Here is an 18,894-nt window from a genome sequence, read left to right as displayed (position 1 = left end):
ACTACCTATTACTTTCTGTGTGACCTTTGGCAAATTGCTTGACCTCTGTGAGCCTCATTTTTTTCTATCTGTGAGGTGAGTTGTAATAATGTAGAGTTCCTGTGAGGTTTAAATGTGTTCACACACACAGCTCTTACAAAGGGCCTGGCTCATAGTAAATAAATGCTCACTGTTGATGGCTCCACAGAAGACAGCCCCATGTCCTCTACATGTAGCTGTTCAATAAATATACATATGTGTTCAATAAACCTTTGTTATGCTTAGTAATTTGCTAGGTGCTAGGGAAATAATCATGAAAAAGACATAGTTTACATGCTTAATGAGAGATCACATTAATACGTATTTTTGTAAGAACAGTAACTCCTTATCTGTCTGGCAGTTCTCGCCATTCTCTAAAAGCAATCTTCAGATTGTTTAAATTTTAGGCATTGAGACTTAAGATGTAGATTGGTTAAGGATCAAGGCCTTAACCCTTGGCCCTCAAGAGATTTATATGGCAGGCTGTGATGTAGGGGAAAGAGCACTGAATTAGGAGTCCGGGAATATGATTCTATGATTCTGATTCTTGTTCTAATACTCACATGTGGTGTGGCCTGGGGCAAATTCATTTTCTTCTGCGGGCCTCATTATTTTTCTGTTGGAAATAAATAAGCTTTTGGAGAAGCCAAGTTCAAAGGTACCTATTGAGATCTGCAGATCTCAACAAGTGGGAAGTTCCAGACTGAATTGTGGGCGTGGATGACATTAATAATTTTGGGAAAGGATAATAAATTACCTTGAGTTGGCACAATAGTTCACGATGATTTCACTTAATATATTTATTACAAGAGAGGTCACTTTGGGTATGCTCTATGCCTACTAAAATATCTCCTGGCCAGGTGCGGTGGCTCACGCCTGTAATCCCAGCACTTTGGGAGGACGAGGTGGGTAGATCATGAAGTCAGGAGTTCAAGACCAACCTGACCAAGATGGTGAAACTCCGTCTGTATTAAAACTACAAAAATTAGTCAGGCGCAGTGGCAGGTGCCTGTAATCCCAGCTACTCGGGAGGCTGAGGCAGGAGAATAGCTTGAACCAGTGTGGCAGAGGTTGCAGTGAGCTGAGATCATGCCCTGCACTCCAGCTTGGGCGACAGAGTGAGACTTCATCTCAAAAAAAAAAAAAAATCTCCTTTGGGTATATTAAGTTTATGGTATCCATTTTTTCTTTTATGTGGTCTATCACTCTCCATTTTTCTTTTTTAATCTCTGATAAATTAATCCTTCATTTTTTAACTCATTTTGTCTCTTCAAAGATATTGCAAAGAATTTAACATATTGTTTGTATTATTAGTCAACTGTTATGATTCTTTCCAGCCTCATCTCTCAGTGTTCTCTTCTGTAAATCTCACTACTCCAACCTAATTTTCTGTCACACTCCCCATCCTCTATATTCTTCCTTACTGGCCTTTGTTCTGTTTCTCAGGTGTACCAAGCTGATTTCCCTGTGCTTACAATTCTCTTTGCCTAACTATTTGTATGGCCAATTCCTTCAGATTTCAGCTGAAACATAACTTTTCAGAGACCCTTCCTGACCACCCAAACTCAAGCCACCTTTTACCCATACCCACCATTACTCCATTTTATTTTCTTTATGTATGTTTTTGTTTGTTTGCTTGCTAATTGCCTTATTAGGAGAGAGAAGAGCAGGCTCCTAGTTTGTATTATTCACCATTGAATCCCCAGCACTGGCACAGTGTTAGTATATATTTGCAATAAATGAATGAATGAGTAAAATGCCTGTATCCTATATTTTGGTCTTGCTAGATATCTCACTGTTTGCCTACACACTTTGCATTTTTCTGTTTCCAAGCCTTTATATAGTTCATGCTGTTTGGTGTTTTGAATTTGAGAGGTTAATGCTTAAGTAATGGGAAGGTATAGATCAGAGCTAGATTGTTCCTGAATGTTTTTGTGGGAGGATATAGGGAAAGAACCCTACAGTGAAATTCTGGGAACACAGGTCTGCTTTAGCTCATTCGGGTAGCCTTGGGTGTAGCCCCACTTGCTGATCCTTCAAGGCCTAACTCCAGTACTGTATGTGTAATAAAACCTGTTTTCTCAGTTAGAATGACTCTCAAAGTCTTCTCTGGATTCCTATTACCTCATGACAGCTTTGAACACATTCTGTGTATGTAAAGTTAATAAACTAGGTGGTAATAAACAGTTTCTGAGAAACCAGGACTCTTTCACTTGCAAATGACAGAAACTCAAGTTAAGAAACTTAAAAAATAACAGAAACTAATTTAAAAGAGGGGAATTCAGTAGCTCAAGAAAATAGAAAATCAAGGAGCAGAACTGGCTTCAGGCATGGCTCTATTCAGGAACCTATCTCTATCCCTATCTGTGTCTTTAGACTTGCTTCCTTTTTGTTTTGGCTTCATTCTTAGGGAAGCTTTTCCATATGGTGGTAAAATGACCATTGGCAGCTTCAGGGTGGGTGACTTTTTTCCATTTCGGTAACTCCTACTGAAAGAACACTTCTTTTTGCTGATAATTTTACCAGATGTCCTGAGACTGATGTCCATTGATCTGGCTTGGGTTACTTTTTAATCTATGCACCACTTACTCTGTGGACAGGGGTATTAGTATTCTCAGTAGCTAAATCTGAATGGTTTGCCAACTTTTGGAGCCAAAAGATGGAAGCAGCTGCACCCAGGTCACATGAACTAAGGAGAATCTAGAACCTGCCACCAAAAGAAAGGAGATATGGGTGCTGGTCATATCCATATCCAAAACAGTAGATGTTCTTCACAGTGTGCTGGACACTGGGTGTGCAAAGCCAAATAAAACACTCTCTAGCTATCCTATAATACATAGTTTAGTTAGGAAACAGATAATTCTACTATATTTGGTTAAGTTCTGAATTTAAGTTACCTGAAAGAGATGATGTCTGGGTAGAGGATTGAAAGAACAAGTACAGTAGAGGTCATTCTTACCAGAAGATAAAGTGGAAAATGATAAGAGATGAGGCTGGAAAAGTAGGTAGGGTCTAGGTCATGGAGACCTGTTACATCATGTAAAGAGCATGATCTAGTTGATGAGGAGCCACTGAAGGAAAGAGGAATGGTCAGCCCTGGGCTTAAGTCAGATCACTGGTAGCATTTTGGAAGACAGGTTTAAGATAAACAGATCAGAAGCAGAGAGACCAGTCATGAAGTGGATCTGAACTCAAGTAGTGGTAATAGGGAGGAGGAAGACGGGAAGAGGATGATGAGGGGCTTGGATAAAATCAGACCATCTTGGTGACTGGTTGGAGAGGAAAAAAATCTAAGATGGCCCCTATATTTTGGCTCAGGTAACTGGTACCTGGTGGCACCTCTAAAACTTTGGGAAATAAAAGAGGTTGAAAAATTTGGGGGTAAGAAGAGAAAGACAATGAGTTCAAAGTTTTTATTTGTTGTATGTGTGATGCCTGCAGAGTATTTTGTCTAGCAGGCATTTGGAATAAGTTTTCAGGAGAGGTCAGGGCTAGAAATAAGGATCTAAGAGTCAACAGCAGGTTGAGAATAGTTAAAACCACTGGCATAGGATGGATGGAGAGGGAATAGGATGAGACGAGTAAAGAGTGAAGGCTAGACCTCCAAATAATATTGGCGTTTAAGAGACTGGCCAATTAGGATCAATATATAAAAGATACTGAGGAGAAATGGTCATAAAGGTCAGAGGAGAACAGAAGAAAGTTGGGGTTACAAAAACCAAAGAAAACTAGATTCATTATCAGGAGAATGGATAAATTGTGATATATACAATCATGCATTGCTTGATGATGAGGATATGTTATGAGGACTGCATCATTAGGCAGTTTTGTCATTGGGTGAATATCAGAGAGTGTACTTACACAAACCTAGCTGATGTAGCCTGTTACACACCTAGGCTATATCGTTTAACCTATTGCTCCTGTACAAAACTGTACAGCATGTTACAGTACTGAATACTGTAGGCGGTTGCAACACAATGGTATAGAAAAGGTACAGTAAAAATATGGTATTACAGTCTTACAGGACCACCATTATATATGTGGTCTGCTGTTGACCCAAACATCATTATGTGGTGCATGACTATATAAAATGAAATACTACACAGCAGTTAATATGAATGAACTAATACATGCAACAACATGGATAAATCTAACAGACATTATGTTGTGCTTAAGCCAGACACAAATTACAATGAACTTATATTTCTATTTTTATGCATTTTAAGATTAGGAAAAATTATTTATAGTGAGCAGAAGAGGGTTTGTCTTTGGGCAGGAGGAGGGGGACATGGTTTGAATAGTATTGGCTAGGAAGGGACATGAAGGGACCTTCTAGGGATGAGGAAATATTCTATATCTTGATCACAGTTTCATAGGCATATACACATAAAAACATTTCTTAAGCCATACTCTGAAGATCTGTGCACTTTATGTAAATTATACCTTGGTTTTTTAAAAAGCTGATTAGAGGCCGGGCGCAGTGGCTCATGCCTGTAATCCCAGCACTTTGGGAGGCTGAGGCAGGGGGATCACCTGAGGTCAGGAGTTCGAGACCAGCTTGGTCAACCTGGCGAAACCCCGTCTCTACTAAAAATACAAAAATTAGCTGGGCGTGGTGGTGGGCGCCTGTAATCCCAGCTACTCGGGAGGCTAAGGCAGGAGAATCGCTTGGACCCAGGAGGCAGAGGTTGCAGTGAGCCAAGATTGTGCCACTGCACTCCAGCCTGGGCAACAAGAGCGAAATTCCATCTCAAAAAAAACTACCAGTTAGAGAATTTTGAAAAGGAATGATGGACCACAGTGATAAGTATTGCTGAGACTAGTAGGATAAGGACTGAAAAGCTAGATGGTACGTTCAGGTAAGAACAGGAGCCCTTACTTCTAGGATGCTATTGTGTTCCTGGTAGGTGCACAGTAATTTTGGTAAACTGAATTGAATTGTTGATGGCCAATATTTTTCTTATTTAGGCAAGAAATACCACCCACGAATGGATCAGGAAGTCTCTGACCAAGCCATTAGCAGAGAATGAAGAAGGAGAAAAACAGTCGGAAGCAGAAAATACTGAGCAAGTCAACAAAAATTCAATAGAGGTAGCCAAAGCAACTAAACCTTTTTTGTTGGTTTTAGTAGATTTGAAATGTATCACGGTCAGGGACCCAGGCTCCTATTTTTACACTGCTGTCCATAATTTCAACCTTGTGATCTAGGATTGTAGCATCTTAGATCCAGACTATAAGATTAAAGGAGGAGTGAAGAAAAAAAGAGAGAAAGGATGCATGTGTGTTTTGTCATGAGGAAGGTTCCCAGAAACTGCCGCCTGACACTTGTTATCTAAATCATTTGGCCAAAACTTAGTTACTTTGTCACACCTGACTTCAGGGGAGCCCAGCTGTAAAATTACATCACTACTGTGGAAGAAGAAGACACTCTTTATTGGAAGGCAACTATTAGTCTCTGCTACAAATCCTGTAGTATGAGAGAAGTAAGGTGGTATCTTTCCACCAAATGTTTTGTTTTGCTATGCTTTGTTTTGTTTTTCCATCCAGGATATCCATGCGTTTGCAATCCGGAGCCTGGCTGAACTGACTGCCTGCTCAATTGAACTATTCCACAAAACAGCTGCATTGGTTCTGCATGGCAGGAAGCAGGAAGTGACAGCCATAGAAAGGAGCCAAACTCTTTCCCAGTAAGTGTAATGAGAATTCCTCTAAATGATGCAAATTGCAGGAGTTTTCTTGGCCTGTTTCCAAAGTTTTATAAACGTCTCTCTCAAGAAACCATTCACGTCACACATCCACATATTAGATGGTTTGTTCATTTTGGTTGTTTTTTTTCTTTTCATTGAACCATGATAAATCAATATTATAAATCTGCCCTTTTTATTAACCAACTCATGCTCTGAAAACTATTTCTTTACAGATTAGTTTTAATAGGAATGGAATTTGGTATAAGTGAAAACAGAGAAGAGTTCTAAGAACCTCAGTTCTTAATAATAGTTATTATTGAGTGCTAATTTTATACCATTCCAAGTGCCATGCTAAGGGATTTGCATGTATAATTTCTAATTTTTATACCTCCAAAAGTAAGTAATTAGTCCAGTTTTAATCATGAGGAAATGCAAACTGGAGGAGTTAAGTAATCTGTCTGTGCTGTATGGCCTGGGATTTAGACCCAGGTCTGACTGAGTGTCCTGAACCCATTCTTTTTTTCTCATTCTATCACTGATTTGTACAAAAATTTTTCAAAAATAGTATAGATAATCATAGGTAGGGAAGAGAAAGCCCAGTAGTTTCTAAGCAAATGTCCTGATTAAAATAATGAGAATTTTCATTGGAAACAAATGTATAAGAGTGCCCATTGTTAGAACTGGGAGGGGCTGTCAGTCTTCTGCAGACTTCCTCTTTACTTGCACCATCACCATCCCACTATAGCACCCCATAATAGGGGGCTCATTTGTCTTCTTGAACTTCCTTAAGGATGAGAGACTCACAACCCTAAAAGGAGCCTGTTCTGTGGAAAAGAGGCTATTTCTGCTACTTGGAATGTTCTTTGAAATGGGGTTCACTCCCTCTCTGAATTCAAGTCTACTCAAATGCCACCTTTTTAGAAAAGCCTTCCTTCACCACAAAGTCTAAAATAGCAACTTCCACCATTCTCTGTCCTTTTACTCTGCTTTATTGTCTTAGCTTATATCACCACGTAGGACTTACATGTATATGAATATATATGTGTGTATATGTATACATATGTGTGTGTGTGTATATATGTATATGTATATAGTCTCCCCCTTAATTTAGCAAGTAAGTTGAAATCCATGAAAACTGGGACTTTTCTTGTTCACTGATATGTTCCCATTGCTTGAAAGACTTTAAATAAAATCTGGCACACACAAGACTTTAGGTAACTTATTAAAGATGGACTAATCACTTACTTTTGGAGTTGTTGTAAAAATTAGAAATGATACATGTAAATCCCTTAGCATGGTGCCTGGCATAAAATTAGCACCCAGTAACTAATAACTAATAACTATTATTAAGAACTGAGAATTAATTAATACATATTTTAACTTTTCTAAATGGAATGTAGGGTATTTTGAGTATGATGTTGTCTCCTTAAAATGTATTTTAATTATTTTCTATTTGATTTAACTTGAACATATACTGCTTTCTAGAGAATTTTGTAGAGAAATGTTTTTCTAAGGACTGAACTTCCTTTTTATGTAGCATGAGTGCCTGCTCAGATGGGTCTTCTTATACCTCAGGTGGCTGATTTAGGTATACAGTAGTACCCCCTTATCTGTATGGGTTATGTTTTAAGTCCCTAGTGGATTCCTGAAACTGTGGATAGTACCAAACTTGATTGCCGTCATTTGGAACACATTTCCATTCATGTCTTCCACCCACAAATTTAATGCCTTTTCCGTCTTTTTAAAAAATATTTTACTGATACATAATATATGTATATGGGGTACATGTGAGTGTTATATGCATAGAATGTATAATGATGAAGTCAGAGTATTTGGGGTATTCATCACCTTGAGTATTTATTATGTCTATATGTTGGTATCATTTCAAGTGCTCTACGTTATTTTGAAATATACAAAATATTATTGCTAAATATAGTCACCCTATTCTGCTATCAAACATTAGACTTTATTTTTTTCTATCTAACTGTATGTTTGTACTCATTAACCAACTTCTCTTCATCCCCACCCACTCACCCACCCACCTTTCCCCATTTCTGGTATCACAATTGTTCTGTTCTTTAAATAGCTGAATAGTATTCCATTATATGTGTGTGTGTGTATACACATATACATATATACACACACACATATATATATACACACACACACACACGCACACACACATTTTCTTTATCCATTTTTCAACTGACTTAGGTTAATTCTATATCTTTGCTGTTGTGAATAGTGCTGCAATAAACATGCAGGTGCAGGTATCCCTTTGATATAATTTATTTATTTATTTTCCTTTGGCTAAATACCCAGTAGTTTGGTAGTTCCATTTTATTTTTTGAAAAATCTTCATACTGGTTTTCATAGTGTTTGTACTAATTTACATTCTAACAATGTATAAGAATTCTCTTTTCTTGGAATTGTTGCCAGCATCAAATTTTTTTTTTTTTTTTTTTTTTTTTGAGATGGAGTCTTGCTGTGTCACTCAGACTGGAGTGCAGTGGCGCAATCTCATTCACTGCAACCTCTGCCTCCTATGTTCAAGTGATTCTTCTGCCTCCGCCTCCTGAGTAGCTGGGATTACAAGCGTGCACACCATGCCCAGCTAATTTTTGTATTTTAGTACAGGCAGGGTTTCACCATGTTGGCCAGGGTGGTCTCAAACTCCTGACCTCAAGTGATCCACCTGCCTTGACCTCCCAAAATGCTGGGATTATAGGCATGAGCCACCATGCCCAGCCATTTTTTGTCTTTTTAATAATGATAGCCATTCTAACGGGTGAGATGATAGCTCACTGTGGTCTTGATTTGCATTTTCCTGATGATTGATACATCAGTTATGTTGAGCATTTTTTCGTGTATCTGTTGGTCATTTGTATGTCTTCTTTTGAGAAATGTCTATTCATGTCCTTTGCCCATTTTTTAATGAGATTTTCTTTTCTTTTATTGTTGAGTTCCTTGTATATTCTGGATATTAGTCTCCTGTCAGATGAGTAGTTTGCTTTTTTTCATCTTACTCAGTACATACCACACACTGTGACTATTAACTTTTTCAGTTAGTGGTGCAACAGCAAAACTAGAATGATTTCTTTCTCCTTTTCACAGTTTTATGGGTAGAAAATTCATTCTTATTGTAGATTTAGCTGCCTCAGCATATGTTTTTGTTTTTCTTACTAAGTGAAGATCTTTTACCTTTTCACTTCAAGGAAGCACTTTATAGCTTCTCTTCGGCATATCTGAATTGCCAGCATCACAACTCTTGGGCTTTGGGGCTGCCTTAGCCCATTTAATGTTACTGTAACAGAATATCTGAGGCTGGGTAATTTACAAAGAAAAGAGGCTTATTTGGCTCATGATTCTGGTGGCTAGAAAGTCCAAGAGCATAGCAGTGGCATCTGCTTGACTTCTGGTGAGGGCCATGTACTGCTCCACAACATGGTAAAGAAGCAGAAAGACAAATGGATGTGTGCAAAGAGACCTGCATGAAAGACTGGACTTGCTTTATAACTACGTGTTCTCTGGGACCTAATTTATTCCCCCCAGAGTGAGAACTCACTGACTACTGTGATATTGCATTAATCTGTTCATGAGGGCACCTACCACTTGGTCCCACCTCCTAATACTGCCATGTTGGGAATCAAATTTCAACATGAATTTTGGAGGGGACATATCAAAACCATAGCAGGGGCCATTATTAGGTAAAATAAGGGTTACTTGAACATAAGCACTGTGATAACACAACAGTCAGTCTGGTAACCGAGATGGCTAATATTAATAGCTGACTAATGAGTGGGTTCTGTGGATATGCTGGACAAAGGGATGATTCATGTCCTGGGTGGGATGGAGAAAACAATGAGAGATTTCATCACACTACTCAAGATGATGTGCAGTTAAAAACTTATGAATTATTTATTTCTGGAATTTTTTATTTATTATTTTCAGATCATTGTTGACCATGAGTAACTGAAACTGAAGAAAGCGAAACCACAGATAAGGGGGGGATACTGTATTTACTCCCTTGAAAAGATTTCTTCTTTCACATTTAGTACCAGAAGTGGTTTGTTCTCTTCTGACAATTGTTAAATATAACTTATTTTTTAAAAAAAAGAAAAAGAAAAGAAAAAAGAACGTTTCTGACTTTTTCTTTCTTTCCTAGGATGACAATTGTGTTGTGTAAAGAGTTGTCCTCTCTGTCTAAAGAGTTCACCACCTGCCTAACGACTGCTGGGGTAAGAATCCATGCCTCTTATTGCAATAATGTTTGTCTGGTTTCTTTAGCAGTTTAAATATCATAAAATTTGCTCACTTTAAGTGTACAATTCAATAGTTTTTAGTTTTTAGTATATTTACAGAGTTGCGCGGCCATTTCCATAGTCTAATTTTAAAACATTTTCATCAGCCTTCCCCAAAACTTGTACAATCCCCATTCCCTTTCACTCCACATTTCCCCAGCCCTATGCACCATGAATCTGCTTTCTCTCTCTATAGATTTGGCTGCTTTGCATCTTTCACATAAATGGGATTAAACAATATGTGGTATTTTGTGTTTGGTTTCCCTCACTTAGCATAGTGTTTTTGAGGCTTATCCACATTGTAGCATGTATTAATACTTTTTATTACCAAAAAATCTGTCTTATGGATATATATCACATTTTATTTGTTCATCAGTTAGTAGACATTTGGATTATTTCTGCTTTTTGGCTATAATGAATGTTGCTGTGAACATGCATGTATGTTTTTATGTGAATATGTTTCCATTTCTCTTGGGTAGATAGCTAGGAGTGGAATTGCTGGGTCATATGGGTGATATGGGTCATTAAGGAATTACCAAACTGTTTTCCAAATTGGCTGCACAGTTTTACATTCTCACCAGCAGTGTGTAAGGGTTCCAGTTTCTCCATATCCTTGCTAATACTTATTATTGTTTGTTTTTATTTTAGCCATCCTAGTGGGTATGAAATAGTATCTCATTGTGGTTTTGATTTACATTTCCCTAATGTACATCTTTTTTTTCTTTCTTTCTTTTTTTTTTTTTTTTAGAGTTTTGCTCTTGTCACCCAGGCTGGAGTGCAATGGCACGATCTCAGCTCACTACAACCTCTGCCTCCTGGGTCCAAGTGATTCTTCTGCCTCTGCCTCCTAAGTAGCTGGGATTACAGGCACCTGCCACCATGCCCAGCCAATTTTTGTATTTTTAGTAGAGACAGGGTTTCACCATGTTGGCCAAGCTGGTCTCGAACTCCCGACCTTAGGTGATCCACCTGCATTGGCCTCCCAAAGTGCTGGGAGTACAGGTGTGAGCCACCGTGCCCAGCCAATGTTGAACATCTTTTAATGTGTTGGTTGGCTATTTGTCTGGCTTCTCTGGAGAAATATCTATTTCAGCAGTTTGCTTGTTTTAAAACTTGGGTTGTTTATGTTTTTATTATTACTTGTAGGAGATTTTTTTTTTTTTTTAATTTTCCTAGTACAAGTTTCTTATCAGATTTTTGATGGGAACGTATTTCTCCAAGTCCATGAGTTGTCATTTCGCTTTTTGATCGTGTCCTTTGCAGTGAAGTTTTACTCCTCTGTTTTCTTCTAAAAGTTTGGTTGTAGCCCTTACATTTATGTCTGTGATCCATTTTGAGTTAATTTTTGTCTATGGTGTAAGGTAGGGGGCCCTACTTCATGCTTTTGCATATGGATATCCATTTGTTCCAGTACTATGTGTTGAAAAGACTGTTCTTTCCTCCGTTAAATTGTCTTGGCTTCTTTGTTGAGAATCAGTTGGCCATAGATATATGGGTTTATTTCTGGACTCTGATTTTTAGTCCATTAATTTGTATGTTTATCCAAACGCCAGTATCGTATCGTCTTGATATTGTAGTTTTGTAGTAGGTTTGGAATCAAGAAGTGTAAGTCCTCCAACTTTGTTCTTATTTTCAAGATTTTTTGACTGCTTGGTGCCTTGTGCGTTTTCATGTGACTTTTAGGATCAGCTTGTCTATGTCTAATTCTAATTAATTTTTGTTCTCTTCTGTTTATGAAGTTTTCAGTATTTTTTATGCTATCTTCTGAGACCTATAATGGAAATATAGACCTTGATAAAATTCAAACTTCAGATTTTGACTCTGGTTTTAAAGAGCAACTCTGTACTTAGACTATGGCAGTGCTCACAGTATGCAGTTGCCAGCCGGTGGGAGAGATGTAGTTAAAGCTAAAGTCTTTTGGGGATTTTAAAAATTGGAATTGTAAAAATTTATGAAGATGTGTGAGCTATGGAAGATGATTGAGAAACCAGTAATAATGAGTTAGGATAAAATCAAGAGCATTTTAAACAAGCAAATGAAAATTACTTTATAGTAAGTATATCAGTGTCAGTGTAGCAGCAAAATTACTGTGGGTTCTTAAATTTTATTTATTTATTTATTTTAAAGCCCTAGTCATGAACATTGCATTTGTTTTAATTAAGACCATGGCCTAAGTTAATTTTTTAAAATTTGAGTTTAGATTATTCCTGTAAAGGATAATCTTTTGGTACAGCTTCACTTTTCCCTGTAGTATTTTCTTGACAAAAGGATCTGGGTTTCCTGAAGTTAATCTTACAAGGCCAAATCTTTCTGTGTGTTCCATAAAGATACTTTAAGCCAGCATATCAACTATAAGATGCTGACACATACAAGTATTAAATTTACATTATTTATTTATAAGACTTTTCTAAACAGCTTGTGTTAAAGACCCTTGAGTTTTTTGAGCACATGTTCCATATCTACATGTTTTGTTTTAAAATGGTTCTAAGGTTTTGTGGTCAAATGAAGATACTTTTTAAAGTCAATAAAAAGGTATAAAGCAATACACTGTCAATATGGATAGCACAGAAAGATATTAAGAAGGAAGTTTAAAACACTTACAGTTTCACTTTCTAAAGATGACATTTTGCTCTCAGTCCAGACTTCTATGCTTATATTTAATATTTATGTATGGGTGTGTGTGTGTGTTTTAAAGTGTGATCGTACTCCACTTACTGTTATTTAACCTACTCTGCTCACTTAAAAATGTATTCTTTATTCCAGGTCAAAGAAATGGCAGATGTCCTTAACCCATTAATCACTGCAGTATTTCTAGAGGTTAGTAATTGTTTTTAAGTCTCTGACTCCAAAGGTATTACGTATAATTAACTCTTCTGAAGCCTTTTGCTTTTGGCTTTTTTATTTTATTCACCATATTGGTAGTTTAGCCATATTGATGTAGATATGACCAAAATAGTGTATATTTGATGTGTATTCCTTCCTTATTAATTACAAAGCATACAGTTGAAGCTGCAGGGTACTGGAAGAAGCAGTAGATTGTCATTACTTAGTACTAATCCTTGACAGCTTAATGGACGGTTCACAGTAATGAAACACCTTCTGAATACCAGCTGGTAAACATGAAGGGCTGAAAATTACAAACAGGTAAGCACTGCTTCCTAATTTAGGACTAAAGTTTATGCACAGGTTTGTTACAAAACAAAACATGTTGTCATTTCCTTGCCAGGAAATCATGCTTTGTTTTGTCAGAAAGGTAGTGTTTACATTATCCTCATCATTCCATTAGATTTGAGAAGGTAGATGGTTTAAGTCAATGGAAAAGAGGATCCTGTGACTGATTATATTACCTCCCTATGTGATGTTTTCTGGATTCCGTGTTTTAAGAACTCTACCTTGTAAACTAACTGTGCAAACAACATAGACTTTTTGATGATTTGTTTAAAACATGTTTATGTAAGTCTGGGGGGAGAAAATATATTTGATAGTTAAGTTTTAGATGTTAATTGAAAAAATGTTTTAACTACCAAACTCTTACTTCTCTAGTTTTAAATTCTTTTGACATTACCATCAAGGAAATGATTTTAATTCTTTAATTACACAGTTTTAATCAAGTAGTCAGGGAAACTATTTTGATCATTTTAATAATTTTTAAAAATATAAGTTTGTGATTTAGTAAATGGCAGAGTGGTGCAGTAGAAAAGACTTTGTAAACCAGGAGCCCCGTGTTGCCCTGGATCTTCCTTGATTTGTTGTGTGACTCTGACAAACTTCGTTATTTTCATGTGCAACATAAGAGATTTAACTAGATGATATCTGAGGTCCCTTTTGTGTGGGAAATTGAGCATTAAATGTCACACTGAATTTTAAATAGGAGTACTTGCCATTGATAAATTTTAAAAAGGTAATCTCACTTGATATGGGCTCCCTATTATTTTTAGTGGATTTTTTTTTCCATACAGATTTGAAACACTCTTGTCTTCGAAATTATACATTTTTATCTTAATGAGCTCTCTGTTGATATTCTTTTGAAAGGTGAGGGCTTTTCAGTAGAAATGAAGTCCAGCAAACTGAGGGTAATGATTCTCTAACACTTCTGAAAAATGTTGTTCACGATAGAAATATATCTATACTGTCATCTTTGAAAGCACTATATGTGTGAAAGATGTTTATGTGTGTGAGCAGTTATTGCGCTCACTGATCGCATTGAGTCCATGGAAAAAGAGCTATCATAATGGGCTAGAAATTCTATAGGTGTAGGATTTATAGCCTTCTGAAAGCCTCTTTCAGTAATTGACCACAATATTGTGACAGAATCTACCCTACTCAATAAAGGAATAAATAAGCTTTGAATGCCAAGTCTGACCATGTTGCCAAAGAACAGCTACCATTTCTGATGGGCAAGTTGGACAAAATGCTGACATTCTCTTTTGGTGCTCATATCATCTTAAGAGCTAGATTCTTCTCCCTATAATAGAGTTTACCAAAATGGCCAAGTCACTGCTCTTATTTGCCAGGCTATGAATTCAGTTAGATTACAAAAATTAATCTGTTCCCTTGTTGCCTTACAGTATATCTTCTCTTTTAAATAACTAATATTTTCTTTTTCTTGTTTTTTCAATCCTGGCAGGCATCAAACAGTGCCTCCTACATCCAGGACGCCTTTCAGCTACTCTTACCTGTGCTAGAGATCTCTCTCATTGAGAACAAGATTGAATCACACAGGCATGAGCTGCAGGGCCAGAAACCTTTGTTAGAACATTGAAGAATGGAGACGTTTTGACCTGGGACTTGTGACGGCCAAGGAATGCCACCTCATTCTGGCTACTCCTGCAGAAATGAAGGAGTGGGATTATTTTAGTATATAAAAATTCAGGCAGGAGAGATGGTTTAAAGAGGAAGATTGTTGCCTTCAGTGTTTGATTGAAGTATTCAGGTCCTCACAGTATTCTTTCCAGTTGTTGTAATTCATAAATTATTTGAAAAGAAACTTTTGTAGAAAGTCCAAGAATAATAACTCTAGATAAAGATTAGTGGGACACTCAGGCAAAAATGTTGGTCTTTCTTTGACATGTTGCAAAATGTTATCAATTTTGTCATGGATATAATTTGCAGCCCATGGATATAACTGGTTGATAAGCCAGAGAAAAATAATTTAGTGTTCTAAAATTCATGGCATGTGTGGTTATTAATGCCATGTACTTTCTCCTTTCTGGAATAAAATCTATGGCTTTAAGAAAACTGAGCATATGTAAACTCTGTGATGATTACCCTTTATCACATGAATTCTTGGAAATAGAAAGTTTCATCTGCTTTTTTAAATTCTTAGTAGATATTTGGCATTGAGGAGAAACTTGTAGACTATTATAGCCATGTGAATTAACTGTAGCAAAGTGCCCTTTTTCTTCAAATTGCTCCCCCTCCCCAGGATGACACACTTCATGTCATAGCTGAACCCTACTCTACTGGATTCAAGGCCAGTAAATGCAATTTAGAGAAGCAGTTTTATGTTTGCAGATATTCTGAGTCTCTTCAGGATGTGTTTCGTGTCTACCATATATGCAGGATAAATTCTTTAACAGCAAACTCCAAAGGAATGTTGAAGCTGTTTTAGCAATGAGGATTTTTTTGTTTTGAGTGTTGAAGTGGGCCATAGTCCTTTAGAAATGATGTTCGTTTATGATAGGATTTAACTTCTAAGGCATAGTTTATTTTTTCCTCTTTCCTTTTTGTTTGTTTTAATGTATTCTTTAGCATGTTTTTGATATAACTTTTATCCTCCAGATCTTAAGCTTTCTTTTGCTCTCTTCAGCAATTTAAGAGACTATTAAGCTGTCATCTTCCTAAAAGCTATTTTGGTATCCACTCTTTTTAAAAAAATTCTCCAACTTTGTGGTTTTTTAATGATTAAGGTAATTTGTTAGCTCTGCCCCTCATCTTCTAAAACCTTTGTAATAAAATGTATTAATCATGTTATTTGATCCTTTCATTTACTTTTGTAAACACGAGCCCTAATATCTTACTTAGACCAAAAAAAAAAAAAAAATAGCAAAGCAAAGCCATAACATAGATTAGTATAAAGACTGTTTCTATGTAATCTTCTTTGGGGCAGGAGTCAGTTAGTAAGCAAGGAAGAGAAATAAATTTGGTTTACAAAGGTATACCAACAGCACTACAATGTTACTCTGCCTATATTCTGTCTTAATATGATCAGAAAGTTTTTGAATATTCCTTTTTAAAGACAAATTTCACCCTTTCCAGCTTGAATATTTCTGAAGTTTCAGAAAAACAGTTGCCTTCTGGTTACAAAGGCTGGTGTCACCAGTTCTGAATTGTTGCCTCAAGCTTGGTTGATGTGTCTGAACCTGTATACCCTGAGGGCAAAGTTTAGAAACTGGTCACTCTGCCTACTGTCTGTTCAGCCTCTTGTACAATGGCAGTTTGGCAGCTTTAAATCTTTAACCTAGAGATGTATTTAAGGTTTTTCTTTCAACAAATGGGGTATACATATGAAGGAGAGAGTAACAACTCTTTTTATACACCTATTCAGATTTCAGCCCTGAATTTGGCAAATTTTAGATTAGGTCTCACATAAGGTAAATATGACTCACTAACTCTTTTTTTCTCATCTTCCCCACCCCCCCATATATATTTATTTATTTTAATGGAGTTAGGGACCACTAGTGAAATGATGAAAGGCCCAATTCTGAGTAACAATTGTCTACTCTTCGAATAAAATATACTGAAAAAGAATTAAGGTTCCTTGATCCAGTAGACATAGAGAAACACAAACATTCATGACAGATGAGTAGGGAAATTCAGGAATCACTTTGGAACTTGCTGGATTATGGTGATGGTTTTTGGATAGTATGTGCTTCATTATTTTATTTGGGGTAGTTACAGTGTTGTAGTTTTTTGGTAACAGCTACACTTTTGGTACTATTTTCCTTTTAAATTTTTGGTGTCTAAGATTTACCACTAATTACTAATATATGCCTTTCCAATTCACTTAAAACCTTAATAAGTGAAATGTTCAGGTATTGCTAGGGTAAATGTGTCTTTTCCTACTATTGAGATTTTAAAAGGCTGTGATTAAGAGAGACTTTATTAATTTGATCTGAAAGAAGTAGAAACCTCTATGAAACAATTTTTATTTTCCTTTACATAATACCTTAGAAATGTGTTAAAGACAAGCTATATTTTCCTTACTTGCTTTTGATAGTTTTTTTTTTTTTAAGCATAGATATCCAGGTTGGCAGGCCTCTGAAATGTGAAATTATAATTTTTATAGATGGCATTACTATGAATCTGAAATCAGTGCTAGGTGTACAAATGTGAATTTTTCAATCCTGTAATCAAAGAACAAGATCTTGTGAGTTCCTACTGCTGAAAAAGGATGCTCTCTTTTGTACTTGTTTCTAGTGAAAGACCTTTCTGAGGGAGAGCTATTTTATAGGTAGTTGCTATTGATATCTCCATTTGAGAAATATACATTTTTCTGTATTTCTAGAGGTGTTCTGAATTTTAAACCTGAATTCTTCAGTTAAGAAAACCCAGAATAAAATTATACCCACAGTGGGCACTCAACAAGTGTGATATTTCACAAATGTCAGAGACTGAGATGTTTTATTATCTCTTTGTGTGTGTGTGTGTGTGACGGAGTTTCACTCTTGTTGCCCAGGCTGGAGTGCAGTGGCGTGATCTCGGTTCACCGCAACCTCTGCCTCCTGGGTTCAAGTGATTGTCCTGCCTCAGCCTCCTGAGTAGCTGGGATTACAGGTGTGTGCCACCACACCTGGCTAATTTTGTATTTTTAGTAGAGACGGGGTTTTTCCATGTTGGTCAGGCTGGTCTGGAACTTCTGACCTCAGATGATGCCACCTGCCTCGGCCTCCCAAAGTGCTGGGATTACAGGCGTGAGCCACTGTGCCTGGCCCTTTTATTATTTCTTAACAACACATGATATCTCTTTTCATAAAAGACTTAAAAAGCATTTGAGAAATGAAGTTCTAAAAATAATAAGCCTCTTAGTTAACATGTCATAAAGGCCTCTGGCAACTGTATGAAGAGAATTTTGAAAACTTGCCCACTGGTCTGACTCTCTGACTATATCCTTGATGTTCCTCAAACACTAGTTCATTCGGTCCTCCCTACTTAACTTGAAGCCCATCCTTCCCTGTTACTGTATCGTCCAGCCAAATCCCAAAGGCCCTTCATGTTTAATTATAATTTCCCCAGGCAAGTCCTAAAGACAATTTTTAAAAAAATCTGAATATTCTCTCAACTCATTTGTCCTTTGAGCTAAAAGCAAAGAAAGATTCATTATAGTTGTCACTTCACCCTCACAAGTCAATGTTGAACTTACCAGACATTTAAGTGTCTGACTGGCCTACCCTTATAAGAACAGATACAGAAACTGCAAATTGAGTGAAACCATCATCTATTTCTACTTGTGTCAGTCCCACATTTGTCTCTTTCTGTATATATTAGCCATTCGGTGCTCTCAAGTGAGTTATAAAGCTGTTCTGTATAGTGGAAATAGGTGATCAAAGTATGGTTTCACAAATCACATAGGTTATTTCCATAGAGAATGTTGTAGCTCCACAATGCTTAAAAAGGGGGAGAATAATGAGAACAAACCTCACAGGGAATATACTGTATAGAAGAGGTATGTTAACCATATAGTAAGTGAGTTCCAAAATTATTAAAAGTCCAGTTGCTCAATTAGGATAGGAGCAGACCTCTGTGGAGAGTAAGTCTAGTTAATGTTTGAGATACACCTTTCTACAAGTGGTTTTAGGGGGAAGCTGGGTTGACCACAGTGGAGACACATGCGACAGGTGAGGTCCCTCTAGGGCCAGTCTTCAGAGATTAGCATGAAGGCTACAGGG

At 36.9% G+C, this 18,894-nt stretch overlaps 1 protein-coding gene across 6 annotated transcripts in view; it reads left to right on the top strand.

The window, feature by feature from the left end:
- The window catches only part of FAM114A2 (family with sequence similarity 114 member A2), a 50,409-nt gene extending 34,430 nt beyond the window's left edge, over positions 1–15,979 (top strand). For 5 of the 6 annotated variants that reach the window (XM_019027670.4, XM_055387592.2, XM_055387589.2 and 2 more), the window contains 5 exons: positions 4,987–5,109; positions 5,566–5,705; positions 9,871–9,943; positions 12,770–12,823; positions 14,634–15,979. In XM_019027670.4, the coding sequence (XP_018883215.1) occupies positions 4,987–5,109; positions 5,566–5,705; positions 9,871–9,943; positions 12,770–12,823; positions 14,634–14,768 (525 nt within the window). In that variant the 3' untranslated portion in view covers positions 14,769–15,979. Of the gene's footprint in view, positions 1–4,986; positions 5,110–5,565; positions 5,706–9,870; positions 9,944–12,769; positions 12,824–13,072; positions 14,612–14,633 lie in introns of those variants that run through there. The other variant, XM_055387596.2, reaches the window with a different exon arrangement.
- The last annotated feature ends 2,915 nt before the right edge of the window (positions 15,980–18,894 follow it).

This window comes from Gorilla gorilla, chromosome 4 (genome assembly GCF_029281585.2).
Source record: "Gorilla gorilla gorilla isolate KB3781 chromosome 4, NHGRI_mGorGor1-v2.1_pri, whole genome shotgun sequence".
NCBI classification, from domain to species: domain Eukaryota; kingdom Metazoa; phylum Chordata; class Mammalia; order Primates; family Hominidae; genus Gorilla; species Gorilla gorilla.
This window is presented reverse-complemented; position numbering and strand designations above follow the sequence as displayed.